Source organism: Tribolium madens, unplaced genomic scaffold (genome assembly GCF_015345945.1).
Source record: "Tribolium madens isolate multiple individuals breed KSU strain unplaced genomic scaffold, Tmad_KSU_1.1 Scaffold_1;HRSCAF=32;Tcas5.2_LG8, whole genome shotgun sequence".
NCBI lineage: Eukaryota > Metazoa > Arthropoda > Insecta > Coleoptera > Tenebrionidae > Tribolium > Tribolium madens.
The window spans coordinates 7,181,536-7,197,915 of NW_025400984.1; the positions used below are offsets into that span (position 1 = coordinate 7,181,536).

Below are 16,380 nucleotides of genomic sequence, written 5' to 3' on the forward strand. Positions count from 1 at the left end.
TGCACGTTTATCTCATATGCCAAAAAAGAAAAGTGCAGTTTCACAAACGAGATAAAATCTACGTCGGGGCATTTAAAAATGACAACTTTCCATATCACCTTTCATCTCTGAATTGTCCGTGGATCACTTCGGTGATGCAATACATCTTCTAATGCAGATGAGCAATCAGGAGTTTCTCTAAAGCTGCACTTTCATTTAAGCAAACCAATGAACTAATTTTCTCAAAAACTATATTTCAAAATCGCATTTGCGGTTTGTACTCACGCAACACGTGAAAAAATCCTAAAAACTATGATTCTCGTCTTTTGCATGGTGTTGAGCATAGGGGCCGCGACATTAATTCTAGTAAAAAATAATTTAAAGACAGTGAAATTTTGAGTTTTTGTTAAGAAAAATTGGATTATGTCGCGCAGAACAAACTCAAAACAAACCGGCGACCTCGCGAGGTCTTCGGGTCTGAATAACCATTCACGACGACTTTCACCCAACAGAAGCCAGTTTAAATGCCGTTGCGTCAACAAAATTGACAATTAATCGACTTTTGGTCGATGGTATCTCTGAATTTCCACATCAGGGTGCGAGGAACTTCAGCCATAATACGCACGGGTTAGGCAAGAATTATTTTTATATTATACGTTCCATTAAGCCGGCGTTTTTGCCGATTTCGTGAGCGTTTTAAATTAAAAGATTAGTGGTTTAAGTCGAGATAAAGCTCCGCCTCTTTATACCCCGGTCTTTCCCACACAACGCGCAATTTTTGTTATTCAGGAGATCCTGTATAGAAACCTCGACGGAATTCGCAAGAAGCAGGAAATATCAAGATTTGCATTTGCGAACACTTGCGACTTATCGACGGCTGCAGACATTAACATCTCTAATAACGTCAATTTTAACAGTATAAACCTGTTTCGAGAAGCCATTGCAACCTTAACACGGTTACAAGAACTTCTCCGAACCGCTTCAACTGGAACAACGATTTTGGAAAAGCCAAGCAAAAATCTAATACGCAGTTCAAAATCTTTTCTTTTTTCATTTTATTTCGGTTGAGGTCAGTTTGTTATGCAACTCTTTGATTTGATCTTATTTTTCTGACAGTAATTATACTTCGTGGTTTTGTTTTTACCTATTTCTTACCTGTGATTTTGAAACCTCCGATAGATTTAATTAAACTTCGTCAAGTGCGCAAACTGTCGTATTTACATAAATTTGTTGACAAACAAAACGGAAGATAATTAATTATACTGTTGTCTGATTTTTCTTTTATTTTTTCACTGCTTGGAAGTATGCATGAATATAAACGATGCAAATAAACAACACAAATCTATGAAACAGAATGTGCTTGAATGTAAACAGTTTTATGTAACCAACCACTCTATTTTTATTGTTTTTTGCGTCTCCTAATAAGCTGAAACAGGCTGTTCCCATCTATCTTTATTAAAGTCCAGATATGAATGGTTAATTCCTTGGAAAGTGGTTTAATAAATTGAGAATGTGTCTAGCAGGAACGATTTCGATGTCGAAATAGCTCTTGATTTGTGTAAAAAGTCGAGCTTTGGACTGAATCAGTGTCTAGCCTTGGATCCATTGTGTAAAAATCTGGTGGGCTGAAAAATATAAAGGATAAAATGGCATGACTTGGCTTCTGTCGCCATTTTCGGATTGGCTTAAGCTTTAATTCTAATTAACATTTTGACTCATAGAAGCACCGGAAATCTCGACTCTTGTCCAGAATTTATTTTTTTGCCTGAATCATTCGAGTAGGTGTCCACTTGATCCGCTTTTAATCGAACAAAGAATTAAAAATAACGAACTGCAGCGTGTAATAAATCCCGGCGAGTGCGTGTAAGCGACCAGCAAATAGGTTTTTGGCAAGAGTCAGCAAAACGAACGGAACTGGAGCAGATTTAAAAGAATAGGTTTTTTGACCCGGGAAGCTTTCGGGAGTCTCTCTCTCATTTACGAATCCGGGATGATGAAAGTGGCGCCTGGAGAGCGAATCGCAGGAAATCTTCCTGCGAACTTGTCACTGTCACTTCTCGGGGTAAACAAGCTTCATCAAGTAGAAATTGAAGTTAATTTGGGGAAGGACCGTTACGTTTTATGACAACCGTTAAATGACAATGAGAAGCCGCGACTTGTTGATTTGTGCCCGAAACAAGCATCTCATAAAACTCTTTGTTGAAATTAATTAAAAACAAACAATTCGACAAGGTGATTTTTGTTTATTTTTAGCGAATTTGTGTGTCGAACTAATGGAGGCGCTGTTTGTCGTGTCTTAACCCAGTTTTTTTCGTGAAAAATAAACACAATATGCACTAAAAATACCGCTGAAGAAATGTCAACAATCCGTCAGCCTAGCCAGGTTATCAAATTTGCAGCCTGACCCGCTTGGTAGGCGCAAGCTTAACCTAGTGTTCCGGTCAACGACACCATCATAATTGCAATATCTATTTCGGTGGCACATGCCTTATTTATGCCTTATTTATTTGTTTTGTGTTTGCGAAAGGCTTATTTATGTTGCGCTTTGCACAATTTTTGACATCATCCCTTTAGTAGGCTTGCCAGTCTATTTTTGACCGGTCCGGACTAATCCGGTGTTTTTCTGTCAAGGGTCCAATAACCTCGCAACTGCCGGGTGGTAAAAATCTGCACCAATTCCCGGAGGTCAAAAGTCGATCATTGCACCACAATTCGGTATACGAATGCAACCACGCCAATAAAAAGTTCCTTGCCTTTGGAGTCAACGTATCGCAAACGGCAACATCTGGGGTTGAACAATTCGTCACGAGTTCAACGCGCCTTTTATATAATTGCCATCGAAAAAATATGCAATTGCATTGTCCAATTTTCAGGTCAGATGTCAAGCGTTGCACTCTATGCGTAATATGTAGGCGAAAAGCACGCGAGGGAGACGTTTTTTTCTTGACATCACCAATAACGAGTCTATTGAACTCGCCATGTATTATAAATAAAAACGCCCTAATTGATTTATTATCTAGAAAGCGTGCAGTATTGCTAATGGGCCCCCTTTTGCAAAGTGATCGCTTGACCTCGCCTATTGCTTCGCTATTTTCGATACGGGACAGCTGCGGACCCCTAAATTGACGAATTTGATTGCTTCGATTGGACACTGGGGAACTTTTTAACGATAACAACTTTCTGGCACACACTTTTCGCCAATTTACGCATAAATTGACGTCCACGGTCGATAACATTAATCTCCACCATAATCGGTCTAAGCGATCGACAATTGCCTTGTTTTTCTCCTTTCGACAATCTTTACGTTTTGATTTATTATTTATTGTCTTTAATCGATTATTTCAAAGAAAACTTGACAGTCTCAAGGCTGGTATGTCGATGGGACTTACTTAACGAGCCGGACTCTTGATCACACACGCTTCTTTTACCTCTAAATTACTAAAAAACTACAATTTTATCTCTTCATTCTATAAGAACCCAAAAAATTTTAATATGCTTTGGTCTGATTTGGTAGTTTTCAGTTTCAATTTTTCTAATCATGAATGCCCTGAAGTTTTCCCCAATTTAATGTTGAATTTTCAGAAGATTGTATCTGATGTAAATATTGGGTCTGAATAAGCTTTGCCAATTAACGGAGAATTGTTCTGTTTTTATTAATATTCCGTTTAAGGAACTGCAATAAAAGCATTAATAAACTCCTCCTGGAGTGGCTTTTCTTTGCCCAATAAAAACAGAATTTTAAAGGTCAATATTGGCATCTCCATAGGATTTGGGTCTTTGAAACGAGCCAACTGCAGTGTGACAAACTCAACAAAGGCCATTACCGCCGAGAATTGCTCTCCGAAATGGCAGTTCTTTTGAACTTCAGCTCGATATCCTACTTTCAATGTCGAAAGGAGTTCAAATATTCAGCTTATCTTTTAAATCCTTCTAAGACGACCGTCACCAAAGTCCTCATATTCTTCATGATTAATAGGTTTTTTGTCTCCAGGTGTCACAGACACATAAATGAATAGCAAAGCAATTTTTTAGATGCTGCTGAAAGTTCAATGAAATCTTAAATGCGTGTTTGAAAGAGTTAATATTTAGGGACTTTTGCCTAATTTGTGTCCTTGTCGAACTTTGATAAGTAAACTCACATTAGGAAATGTTTATCAAAATTACATTTAACCCAATAAAAACACAGAAAAGTGTATTTACAGGAGGTGACATTGGTTTGGTTTAATTACCAAGTGGAAATAATTTATTAGAACTATTTGTCCAACCGGTGTAATATATTTTGGGTTGTTTGAACTAATTGGCCTCTTGGTGCCTCTAGAAGGTTAATTGCTCGCATTAGATAAGGTTTGTAACTCGAGAAAGCGGGAAAAATTAGTTTTACCAGATTTTGGGATAATTCATAAATTCGGCATTCGTATGGGAAATGTTTCCATTATGCAAACCCAGAAACGCTTCCTTTGTCGAAAGTATGCACTTTGGTGAATGTATGTCATCGCGGGAGAAGTCTGTCCTGCTTGGCAATAAATTTTTAGTAAAAAAATTTGGGTGTTTTGATGGGAAGAATGATGTTACTGGAATTATCAGTCCGGCAACGCTCCAGTCATTGTTTGGTTTTTATCAGACAGACCGTTCACCTCGTCAAAATTGCGGTATTTACGAAATTGTGCTGTAAATACAAACATGTCGAAATTGTCGATTTCTTGCGTACGTTTATTGGCCACAATAAAGCGTTTTGGCGCAATCATCCGCTGGGATTTTTATCCGGGAAAAGTGTTTAAGGCCGGCGATTTTATTGCGACACGTCTCTAATACACGGTGTTCGTGTAAAAGGAGTTTTTCCTGCGTACAACGTAATAAATTTGCGTGCTAGTACAAGTATTCAACCCAATTAAAAGTTATTTAAGTAGTAGAATGTTGATTCTGTAATGTTTGCCAGCGTTGGATAAAACGGCCAGACCGGCTTCGATTTTCTATCGAATCGATGATTGGTCGTGATTTTGTGTTCCTGCCGAAATGTGGTATATTTACGGTTCAACGATCTGTGACGTCATTAGGTTAGTAGGTTAGTCGTATTCAGGACGACGAAAAAAATTCTACATCCACCTTCTTCGACACCATCATCGTCCAATCTCTTTTGTTGCAACCGGATCAAATTATCTGCTTCTATGACATATCGACTGACACACATACCGGACCAGTAAAATTACATATAAAGATAACAATATCGCCGCTTCAAAAATAAACCACGGCTGAGGTCATTGATCTCTTCACAAACTCACGTCGTTTTAATGTTTTTATGCATGCAATGCACGCCTCTTTATTTTTGTAACTTTATATTTCAACACTGCTCCTGCTCCATTGATCTATGCTTAACCCAGTCCTGCTACATCAATTGTTGATCCTTTGGCGCCTCGAGGTTTCTTATCAACCCAATTTACCACTGTTTGCTCGTAAATAAGCCTTTATCTAGTATTTGTTTACGCTCACCCCACGAAAAACATTTTTAGACCACAAGGTATTAAATCAGGTGATTCATTATTCAAAATTTCTGCAAGATTTATCACTCGAAACTTGGACTCTAGCCGCGACTTTGATGGAGACATAAATCTTGCATGCTCCAACCTATGGCCATTTTGTACCAATTTCACGATAAACAGTGGCGTATCTAGGGGAGTTTACCAGCTCCCCACACCATTATTTTATTCTTAACAAATTTTATACACAGTGTTTGATAAATCCCATTGTTTTTGCATCATATTTCTTATGAAAAATTGGAGTAATAGGGCTGACTTTTTTAACTCGATAAACATTTTGTGTAACAATTTGGCACAATCCAATAAAAACTGAAGGCAAATTTTGAAGATTTTGGTGACTGATTACATTTTTAATTTTCACAGATTTTTAATAAGTCAATAAGAAAATAAGAACTTTATGGATACGCCACTGCGGAGTATTACGAAATTATTATTGGAAAAAGGATCGAACGGAGTTGGGGTTAATAAAAGATGTTCCAATTATTTTTTATATCTACTTATCGATAGAAAGTCGGCCCGAAATCGCGATTAGGGATTCAAACCCATCTCCGGAAGAAGTTTCGAGTCACAAACGCGCTGAAACTCTCCAGAGCATGGTACAAAAAGTTGAAAGAACTTGGCTTGCACGCTACGGGTTTAGTTTCTTATGGCATAATTCCAAGTTGCTTATAATTTTTTGCAAATATATTTCACATAAAATCTCTATTTTAATTAGTGCGAATCTCTTTTGTTGGAAAAAAATCCTCACGAGAGCATTGCCAGGAGCCATGTACTAGGAATAATTAAAGTACGGGGCTCTCGTAATGTACCACTCTTGTTTCTTTATTTTGCAATTAAACATTGCGGGCCGAGGATCCCCTCGAGACCTGTGGGTACTTGGTTCATTACGTAATCCTAGTGTATTTTTCGTTTGTTCCGCTCGGTAGTCTGATGCCAGTCTAGGGATCGATGTTGGGTCGGCTCCAACACGTGACCTTTGTGAACTCCGGTGACCTCCCGGTGCAACGCACTGAACAAATACACATTACACTAAACGAATAGTGAACGACTTAATGAAACCGAAGGGAAAACGGAAACGGAAATAATTAATAAAGCCTATTTTTGTCAGTTCCGGATTTTTTGGGGTAAATTGTGCTTTGGCACGTGAAAAAGTGCACAGGGGACGGGTTACTTTGGGAATAACAAAGTTACAAAGTTATTGGTACGTTAAAATTGATTTTGTTTATGTTTCGGTGATAAACACATGAGAATTCCCATGTGTTCTTAAAGAAACTAATTACACACACAAATATCGTCCAAACATTACTTTCTTCCACTCGATGTATAATTTGTTACGGTATTGTAAATAACGATAAGTGGTTAAAAGTGGATGGTAACACACTTAAACATTTTGTTCCAATTGAAGTACTTGTCATTTCGAAATGGTTCTGCAACAAGACAAATTTCCGACAAAGTAAACCAATTTAGACTTGTTAACAATATCGGTATATCAAAGTCATCTCTTAACACACTTGGCAACAAGAGCTGTCAACACTTTGATAATTGCACCTGTCAAAATGAATTCGCTTGTTGGCAACACCTCTTGACTGGAATTTAGCAGTGTATTGTTCTAGGACACTCATTTAAAGATATAAACGATGAACCAAGACGCTACTTTAAATTTTATATGCGTTTTTGTCGACAACTGTATATTCTGCAGACGATTTGCTATCAGCAGATGCTTCTTTGGATAACGAACGTTTTCTGTAAAACTAAATAGATGAAGAACTTAGTAAAAATTTGGTAAAGTCATTTTTTTAACTCCGCCTTGTTTAGTAAAATCTTTGTAGTCCAGTCAACGAACAAGAAATGTAGAATGCTTGGTTGTGAAAAGAATTTTATTACTTCAGGATCTTTTAAGTTCAGCGCGGTTTCTGTGGCACCAAGAAGATGCCGTTTTATGCCTTTTATAGTGAAATTGGTTAAGTCAGATTTGCATTCACTTATTAAGACGATACGAAACAACTAGAAAATAAAACTTTAAACCTTAAAAGAGAAATAGCAATGTTAGTATTTCACCCATTATGTGTGGCTACAAACACAACATATTGGCGACGATGATACCGAAGTGAAAAATAAAGAGATGGAACAATAATCTCTATTTCTTGGAGGAAGGTACGTAAAGACTATTTTCTATAAGCTGCAGAGGCCTACAGTTCAATTTATGATCATCACATTACTTTCGCTGTAAACTTACGTGATTTAGGCACCATGATACAAAGTGAAACAAAAAAATATTTTTTAAAGAGTGCGATATTTGCTCGAAAATTATTTAAAATACAAAAAAACCGAATAGATTTTATAAGGTTTTATTTAATACATAACCATTTCTTTTGTAACACGCACCATTTTTGTAATATAAGCAAGAAACCATAAAAAGGCACCTTCTTGGTGCTTTCCTGCGCTTTGCTCACCTGCTCGAAGGACAGGGAGAACTTTCAGAACTAATCTAAACTAGTCTAAACCCAGTCCTGAAGTCAAAAATTTTGTTCCCAACCATATTTTCTACAACCTTTTTTTAAACACTGATTGGACTATTTTAGTTCACTCATTAAAGAAGCCAGTGGGTAGAATGTGCTAACTAAGCTTCCCTGATTGCTTGAAATTGCCATGTAGATGAGTCTGGTAGTAAATTCAACTGTAGATTTGCAATATTGACTATTATTTGATGTTTTTGATCTTTCCACAAGACTAATTTTTGACCTTCGTGCGTGAGAAACTGATGATTATAAAGTAAAATGTCGGGTCGTTACATGCCATCTAATTCCAGTGATCATATGGCAATTTTGAAACGATTCAATCTTGTCGCAGACAATCCGAGTAAAATGACTTCTTTGGTAGTCATTCAAGTATAAAACTAAACACAGGTTTCGTGTCTATAAATCAGTGAGTTTTTTTTTGTTTACAGGGTAGATACAGCAACAGTTCACTTTCCATGTCTTATAACCGACCACCGTCCACTCCCGCTCCATTTGGCCTTTCGCGGCCTCACCGTGAGCGCCGGTTCTCGTCAGATCCTCCAAGATGTGGATGGCTTGGTCCGTCCTGGCCAGATCCTAGCCGTCATGGGCCCCTCCGGATGCGGCAAAACCACTCTCCTGAATTGTTTAAGTGGACGCTTGAAACTAGATTCTGGTCAAATTTTCTTCAACCGAGATCTACTGTGCAAGAGATGGAAGAGAAAAATCTGTTACGTACTCCAACAAGACATTTTTTTCCCCGATTTGACTCTGCGACAGACTTTGGAGTACACCGCAAGACTGAGATTACCAGACACGATGAGCCACTCCCAAAAAATGCAATACGTTGACCACATTATCGACGTTTTGGAGCTACAACACTGCCAAGATACCATTATTGGGGATTACATCAAACGGGGGTTGAGCGGGGGAGAGAAGAAACGGGCGAATATCGCCTGTGAGTTGCTTACGAACCCTTCCTTGATGCTTTTAGATGTAAGTCAAAGAGTTTGAAGTTTGAGGAAATTTTCTCAAGGGAATTTTTAGGAACCTACGTCGGGGTTAGATTCGCATGCAGCGCATAGTCTGATGACCACATTGAAGAGGTACGCGGTCACAGAGGGCAAAACTGTGGTTATTACCCTTCACCAACCCTCGTCCCAGATTTTCCATCTATGTGATAAGTTGTTGCTTCTATGTAACGGACAAACGGCGTACTTCGGTGATACCTGCAAGGTAGTGGACTTTTTTAGCAACATTGGACTGAATATCATGCCACATTACAATCCAGCCGATTTTATATGTAAGTCGATTACTTCACCGGAATTGTAATTAAGTCTAAATTTTTAATTCCATTTCAGTGGAACAAATAAAAGGATCAAATGAAGTGAGGCAAAGGATAATATCAGCAGCGCGGGAAGCTCGCAAGAACAAGGATTACCCCATTGAACTCCAATCCGACTGTTCATACATCACCGATAAATACACGGATCATCACACGAATAAAATCCTCCCCCCGACGCATGGTCCTTATCCAAGTTTAGAACGTCAGTTTTACCCCACTTGGGTGTTTTCCAATCTAATAATTTTGATTTCAGAAGACACAATCAATTCGATGGAGCCCGACGTGCGAAGACTATGGCTCGACACTCATTCCCACGCGTCCTCTTCGGTGAGTTCGGAAACCAGCGACGCGGATTGCTACTTCTCGTGGCCTACCAGCTTCTGGACGCAGTTCAAAGTATTGTCGCAGAGGAATTTCCAAGAAGCGCGGCCTAGAATGTTGTCGAAACTTAACTGGGTACAAACGATAGGTTTAGGTTTACTCGCCGGCTTGCTCTGGTTTCAATTGGAGCGAAGAGAGGAGGCTTTGCACGATATCCAAGGCTGGATGTTCTTCTCGACGACGTATTGGATGCTGTTTGCGCATTTCGGAGCACTCAGTTCCTTCCCCCCTGAACGGGAGGTCATCAACAAAGAGAGACAATCAGGCGCTTATCGTCTATCCGCGTATTATTTAGCTAAAATGGTAGGAGAATTACCTCTCACGATTACTTTACCGGCGGTGTATCACCTCATCTCGTATCCTATGTTAGGTGGGTGTCCAAAATTTATTGACAGGTTTTTCAAGCTGGTGTTATAGGTTTCCACTCACCTTTCGTGTTTCTCACCCTGTTGGGCTTTCTATTGTTAAACACCATAGTTGCACAAAGTGTGGGCTTCTTCATTGGGGCCTGTTGCATGGACATGCAAGTTAGCATCACGATCAGCGCCCTCTACACGCTGGCAACACAACTTTTCGGAGGTTACCTTGCCACTAACATACCAGTCTGGCTGACTTGGATGAAGTACATGTCGATGGTGCATTATGCGTACCAGAATATGCAAATCGTCGAATTTAGCGAAGGACTGCCTATTTTGTAAGCTTCATCTCTGGAGAAAATTATTTCGGACTAATTAAGTTTGTTTTAGATGTGCACATCAGTCCAAGTTTACGGTTTGCACCGAGTCAGACCATATCCCAGTGTCAGCCATATTGGAGGCTCAGGGATCGTATCTTCCTCTATGGGCCAACACTTTTGTCTTACTAGCCTTCTTGCTTGTCTTTCGTATCTTAGGCTACATCGTACTGCGTTACTTCAAAGCTCCCAAGTGACCCTAAATTAATTCTTGTATCGTTCAATTGTGATAAAAATACGATAGATATTAGTCGTGGAGACGACGTAAAATCAAAACTTGACGCATTTTCCCGGAATGCTGTTAATAAATTAATGGACAGTTGGTAGTGACTGCGTTTATGAACAGGCTGTGCTTCATGTAACTCATTCGTGTTACTTTTATTATAAGTTCTTAATTTTAATGGTTCATTCCAACTTGTTTTTAGTATAAAGAATTTTCTGATTTCACCCCCGCGTTCCCTCTCACCGCCTCTGTAGGGTTGAAATGTTTGTGATGAATCTGGCTGTAAAATTCTTTGTAATAACGACAGGTTTTCGGCTTATTATTTTTATTTAAAAGGAGGAAGTGTGAGTTTGCACAGTGCCTTGGTTTCTTTTCGTTTAAGTATTCGATGTGCCAAGTATCGACAACCAGCTACGGCGACTGCCAGATTTTCAAACCGTTCATGTATTAAAGAAGTGCACTGCGTTCTGCAAGGCGTGATAACCGGTAAAATGTTTTGTGTTGTGGTGCTTGAGGTGTCATGCGAGTTACTGAGGCGGCTGTCTCTGATTGCATCACATCTTACGGTTTACGGAAATTTATGAAATCGATGCGGTTGCAAATTATTGGTACTTAATTCTCGACCAAAATTTTTATTTCTAAAAGCAATAAGTTTTGTTTTTGGGTTTGTCACTGGTTAAGACTGGACTGTTTCATAAATTTCCAAATACTCAAATTACTGTATATTTTTGTTACGTTTTATGATTTATTATTACATCACTACACAAAGGTAACTATTGCATTTTTAACTATATTTAAGTATGTTTATTGTTGTGTAATTTAAGTTTTAACAAGCGAGACATTACCTGAAATGTATGATTACCAATCAAGTGTTCAAACACTTAGTCAAAGTTGATGCCCGATTAAACGTCTTATTAAGATCACATAGCTTTTGTAACCTGTACAGATATAAATATATTTATTAAAACAAAGATCTTAATACTGACTAGGGCTGTAATATAACCATATAAATAAACTTTCTGCGAATATTTGCCTTTCTTACTTTTTTTAAATTAAGTTATTCTTTGTATATAAATTTTATTACTTTGGACCAAGTTAAGAACACACACACACAAAACTAAATATTCTAATTAAAACAGTTGGCTTATTATTGTTACTAAACAAATCATTTTTATATACTATAAATAATAATAATTTGTTTAAAGGTACTGTTGGCAGAAATATTTATTCAAATTTAATATAATACTTGTTAGCTAAAACAAAACTTTAAAAGACCAAATTCTAACTGCCATTTTCTCAAAATTATGCCAAGCTGTTGTTGAACATTTGAAATGTTGGAAAGACTAATAATATCAAATGTTATTCATATCATATGATGCTATTGTTTAATATTATTCTCATACGTCTATACTTCCACGTATATGTATAATTGTACAAAGACAGACTCCTTGTATCTACGTTATAGCTAGTCCTAGCCTCTCATTTAACTAGGAACTATTTATATAAATCAATAAAGAGTTTATTAATATGACGCTAGAGTTTTCTTTCCTTTCTTCCAATCCACAATATCAAAACAAAATAAATCTGGTACACTCTTTTTTTGCTTCAGTGTACCACCCACACATAAAATCTCATTATTCTAATTGTCGGTTCATAAAATCATTTCACTGTCTCGAAATGTTGGTTGCATAATCAAATACAACACAACACTTTTCTAGAACTTTAACGCCAAATTTAGAAATAATCATTTCGTGGGTGAAACACGTTTACATTTTGCTTTACAATAAGAAAAAAATTATCAACATTATTTAAAATGTGGTAAAAATCACTTTTTGGAAAAGTTTTTGTATATTAAGATTATACTCCATTTTTTATCTTTAAAATCACTGAAGGAGAAATCTTTAAAAATCTCTCCAAAATGTATCATCTTTTTTGCAGACATTTCTTTAATCGGTTTCAAAGCAGCTGTGGTAGAGGTGGAAGATTTCTTGTTCCGCGAGTTCACGGCCAGACTTCCACTAACTTGTTGAGCTACCACAGCCAACTGTGATGTGTTTAAAAATTGAAATGCGTAAACTAAATACATGAAGTAAGTAATATTTCGCCTATTATTTTTAAAACTACAATTGTAAACCTTAAAAAATATTATCAATTCAATTTTCCTGATGTTTTGATAAGTGAAAGTTTCTTGTGTTGAGGAAACCTGTAACATCCGTGGGGCCATCTATTGGAGCAAGCTCCAGCCATGACTAAAACGAGCCAATTCCGAATCCAAATTTAATTGATAAGAAAAGGTCAGAAAGACGTGTTATCGCCCAGATTCGTATCATATTGCAGTACATTAGCAAAGAATTTGCAAAAATGTTTGTAAATACATAACATTATTTTTATTAACATTTATTATTTTGTTTCAGAAATCCGATTATGTTTCCTGGCCCTTTACGAAGATGTAAACGAGTTTTTCCTGTGATTCTTTTTTTTGTGTCTCTTGTGATAGTAATTGTTTATAGATTAAGTCTGAAAAAAAGCGAAATACATCCAAAACACATCTACAGGTAAGTATTGTATTTTAGTGTGTACTTTCCTAGAAAAAAAAATGTTTTAGGGCTAACAATCAGGAAGAATATGTTGACAAAAATGGCGTTAAGGTAGTTGTAGGTCATTATGTAGGAAACCCGGTTCATGCAATCCCCAACGCGACCTATGACATGATTAATGAAAATAATTACGACCCTAGACCTGGGGCCGGAAAAAACGGCAATCCTGTTGTCATTGAACCGAAAGATTTATTAAAAATGCAACAATACTTTCAAATAAACCGGTTCAACCTTTTGGCTAGTGACAGAATTCCTCTGAATCGGTCTTTGCCGGATTTTCGACGTAAAAAGTATTTTTTTTTCTTTGACTTTGACCAAATCACAATTTTGTTGTGATTGTTTCCAGATGTGCATCTTTATTTAGCGACTATCCAACCTATCCAAAAACCAGTATTATTATAGTTTTCCATAATGAGGCTTGGTCGACTTTACTGCGAACTGTTTGGAGTGTTATCAACCGGAGTCCACCCGAACTTTTGGAGGAAATCATCCTTGTCGACGATTCAAGTGAACGAAGTAATTTTTAGACTGTTTTAGTCATTTTACTAAATTTATTTTTATAGAATTTCTCAAAGAACCTCTCGATGACTACGTTTCAAAACTGCCAGTTCCGACAAAAGTCCTCCGTAGCCAAACCCGGATCGGTTTGATCAAAGCAAGACTGAAAGGGGCCCTCGTGGCTAAAGGCCCCGTTTTAACCTTTCTGGACGCCCACTGCGAGTGCACCACCGGTTGGTTAGAAGCCCTCTTATCTGTGATAAAACAAGACAGGACTGCAGTCGTCTGCCCCGTCATTGATATAATAAACGACGACACTTTCGCCTATGTTAAAAGTTTCGAGTTGCATTGGGGGGCCTTCAACTGGAATTTGCAGTTCCGGTGGTTTACTCTCGGAGGGCGCGAGCTCAAATTGAGAAAAAACGATGCGACTCAACCGTTTAATACCCCAACGATGGCCGGGGGCTTGTTTGCCATCGACCGGGAGTATTTTTTCGAAATGGGGGCTTACGATGACGGGATGAATATTTGGGGCGGGGAGAATTTAGAGATGTCGTTTAGGATATGGCAATGTGGGGGTAAAGTCCAAATCGCACCGTGTTCAAGAGTTGGGCATTTGTTCCGGAAGTCGTCGCCGTATTCGTTTCCTGGGGGAATTAATAAGACGCTTTTCGCGAATTTGGCAAGAGTTGCGCGAGTTTGGATGGATGATTGGGCGAAATTTTATTTCAAATTTAATGAACCTGCAGATAGGATTAAAAACGAACAAAATGTTACTTCGAGAATCGAATTGAGGAGGAAACATCAATGTAAAGGCTTTGAGTGGTATTTGGATAATGTTTGGCCTCAACACTTCTTCCCAAAGGATAATCGATTTTTCGGAAGGATTCGGAATCTGGGGCAGAATATGTGTTTGATCAAACCACAGAAGAAAGTAGTCTCGAATCAACCAATGGGGATTGCCAAAATCGATATGTGTCTTGGTGATGAGGTCATTTTGGAAATGTTTGTTATGACTAAAGAAGGTGCTATTATGACTGATGACTCGATTTGTTTGGACGCACCCGAAAAAGTTGTGATAGGACCTTCCAAGGTCCGAATTATGGCTTGTAGTGGGTACAACAGGCAAAGATGGGTATACGACAAGGAAGTAAGTTGAGTTTTGTATAAAAATTATTTACAAAGTTTCATTAAAATTTGCAAGAATTTTTCCAAACGTAGTCTTCTTCACTCTTTTTTTATACTAAAGCTGGTTATTATTATTTATTTGTTGTATATCGGGTGAATAAAAAGTATGGAACCAAGCATTTTTTGCAGAAACTAATTACTTTATGAAAATAATAATTAGTGCAGTGTAAAGTACTATAAAAATGTGATCGTTTTTTAAAAATAAATTTTTTCGAAATTTTTTTAATTTTCGAGTTTAGCACATTTTTTTTAAATTTTAAATGGCAACCCTTTTTTTTAGACACTATAAACTAAAAATGACCTCGAATTAAATAATAAAATTATTTTTATCGAGTAGATTTTTTAAAATAAATTCTTAAAAGTTTTCTTTCGAACTTATCAGGAAGATTTTCCGAACTTAACCCATATAGTCGTCTCATACATTTGGACGTAGAAGATCACAGTTTTTTGTGCAGATACTTAGGAGTGGTTCCGGATGGATAAAAAAATCCAATAAGAACTCATTTTTTTCATTTTTAATTCATCTGAAACCACCTCTAAGTATGTACCTGCACCAAAAACAGACTTGTCCTAGGACTAAATCCATGAACGACCACTTCGATTAAGTTCCGAAAATCTTCGTGAAGGCAACTTTAACAATTTATTAACAAAAAATTACTGATTAAATAACAATTTTATTTAATTAGAAGTCGTTTTTAGATCATAATCTTTAATTAAAAAAATAGTCAAGGTGAGCTGCCATTAAACATTTTTTTTTGCAAGACACGAAAACAAAAAAATTTCCAAAAATTTTATACTTGAAAAACGATCACATTTTTATAATACTTTAAACAAAACTAACTATTTTTTTGTAAAGTACATAATTAGCTTATGCAAAAATGCTTGGGTCTATACTTTTTTTATCCACCAGGTATATGGATAGGTCAATTTTTTGTTTCAGAAGCAGGAAATTCGTCACTTGACCAACCAAAAATGTTTGGACGTGTCTGACTCGTTGAAATTCACTGAAGGTTTAATAACGACCAATTGCACTGGTAGTATGACCCAAAAATGGGTTTTGGAGAGTGTCCCCTGGCAATAACTTTGTACTTAACATTGTGAAAATGACTTGTCCCTTGGGAATAATTTTGTACTTAACAATTTGAAAGAGTGTTCCTTGTCAACGATTTTATATTTAATAAATCATTTTATGTAATTGCGTTTTCTTGGTAAATGCGAATCGTCTTTTTCAAAGAACGTCGGTAAACTCATGCCACCCATAAACGAAAAACCCATCGACCTTGTCTTTCCTAAACTAGAGCGTCTGCCTTTGGAACGTGCATCATACACAATTACGGCTCTTATTACCATGACAAATACTGATTACGTGTATGAAAAAGTAGCATCGGATGCCATACCTAAACC

The 16,380-nt window shown here is 37.2% G+C and overlaps 2 protein-coding genes across 8 annotated transcripts in view; both read left to right on the forward strand.

Moving 5' to 3' along the window:
• Positions 1–12,224, forward strand: part of LOC123004478 (ABC transporter G family member 14) — a 44,979-nt gene extending 32,755 nt beyond the window's left edge. For 4 of the 5 annotated variants that reach the window (XM_044397787.1, XM_044397785.1, XM_044397786.1 and 1 more), the window contains 6 exons: positions 8,461–9,007; positions 9,059–9,314; positions 9,373–9,558; positions 9,610–10,107; positions 10,155–10,431; positions 10,484–12,224. In XM_044397787.1, coding sequence (XP_044253722.1) covers positions 8,461–9,007; positions 9,059–9,314; positions 9,373–9,558; positions 9,610–10,107; positions 10,155–10,431; positions 10,484–10,667 — 1,948 coding nt within the window. In that variant the 3' untranslated portion in view covers positions 10,668–12,224. Of the gene's footprint in view, positions 1–8,460; positions 9,008–9,058; positions 9,315–9,372; positions 10,108–10,154; positions 10,432–10,483 lie in introns of all 5 variants that reach the window. The other variant, XM_044397784.1, reaches the window with a different exon arrangement.
• A 407-nt stretch (positions 12,225–12,631) lies between these two features.
• LOC123004479 (polypeptide N-acetylgalactosaminyltransferase 1) lies at positions 12,632–16,171 on the forward strand. Of its 3 annotated transcripts, none has more exons than XM_044397790.1 (7): positions 12,644–12,782; positions 12,892–13,056; positions 13,108–13,248; positions 13,299–13,580; positions 13,637–13,806; positions 13,854–14,938; positions 15,917–16,171. In XM_044397790.1, the coding sequence occupies exons 3-7, from the start codon at positions 13,118–13,120 to the stop codon at positions 16,055–16,057; spliced, it is 1,809 nt and encodes a 602-aa protein (XP_044253725.1). In that variant the 5' UTR covers positions 12,644–12,782; positions 12,892–13,056; positions 13,108–13,117; the 3' UTR covers positions 16,058–16,171. The 3 variants fall into 3 exon arrangements, with proteins under 3 accessions (XP_044253724.1, XP_044253725.1, XP_044253726.1); XM_044397791.1 differs by having other exon boundaries at positions 12,892–12,987; XM_044397789.1 differs by lacking the exon at positions 12,892–13,056 and having other exon boundaries at positions 12,632–12,782.
• The last annotated feature ends 209 nt before the right edge of the window (positions 16,172–16,380 follow it).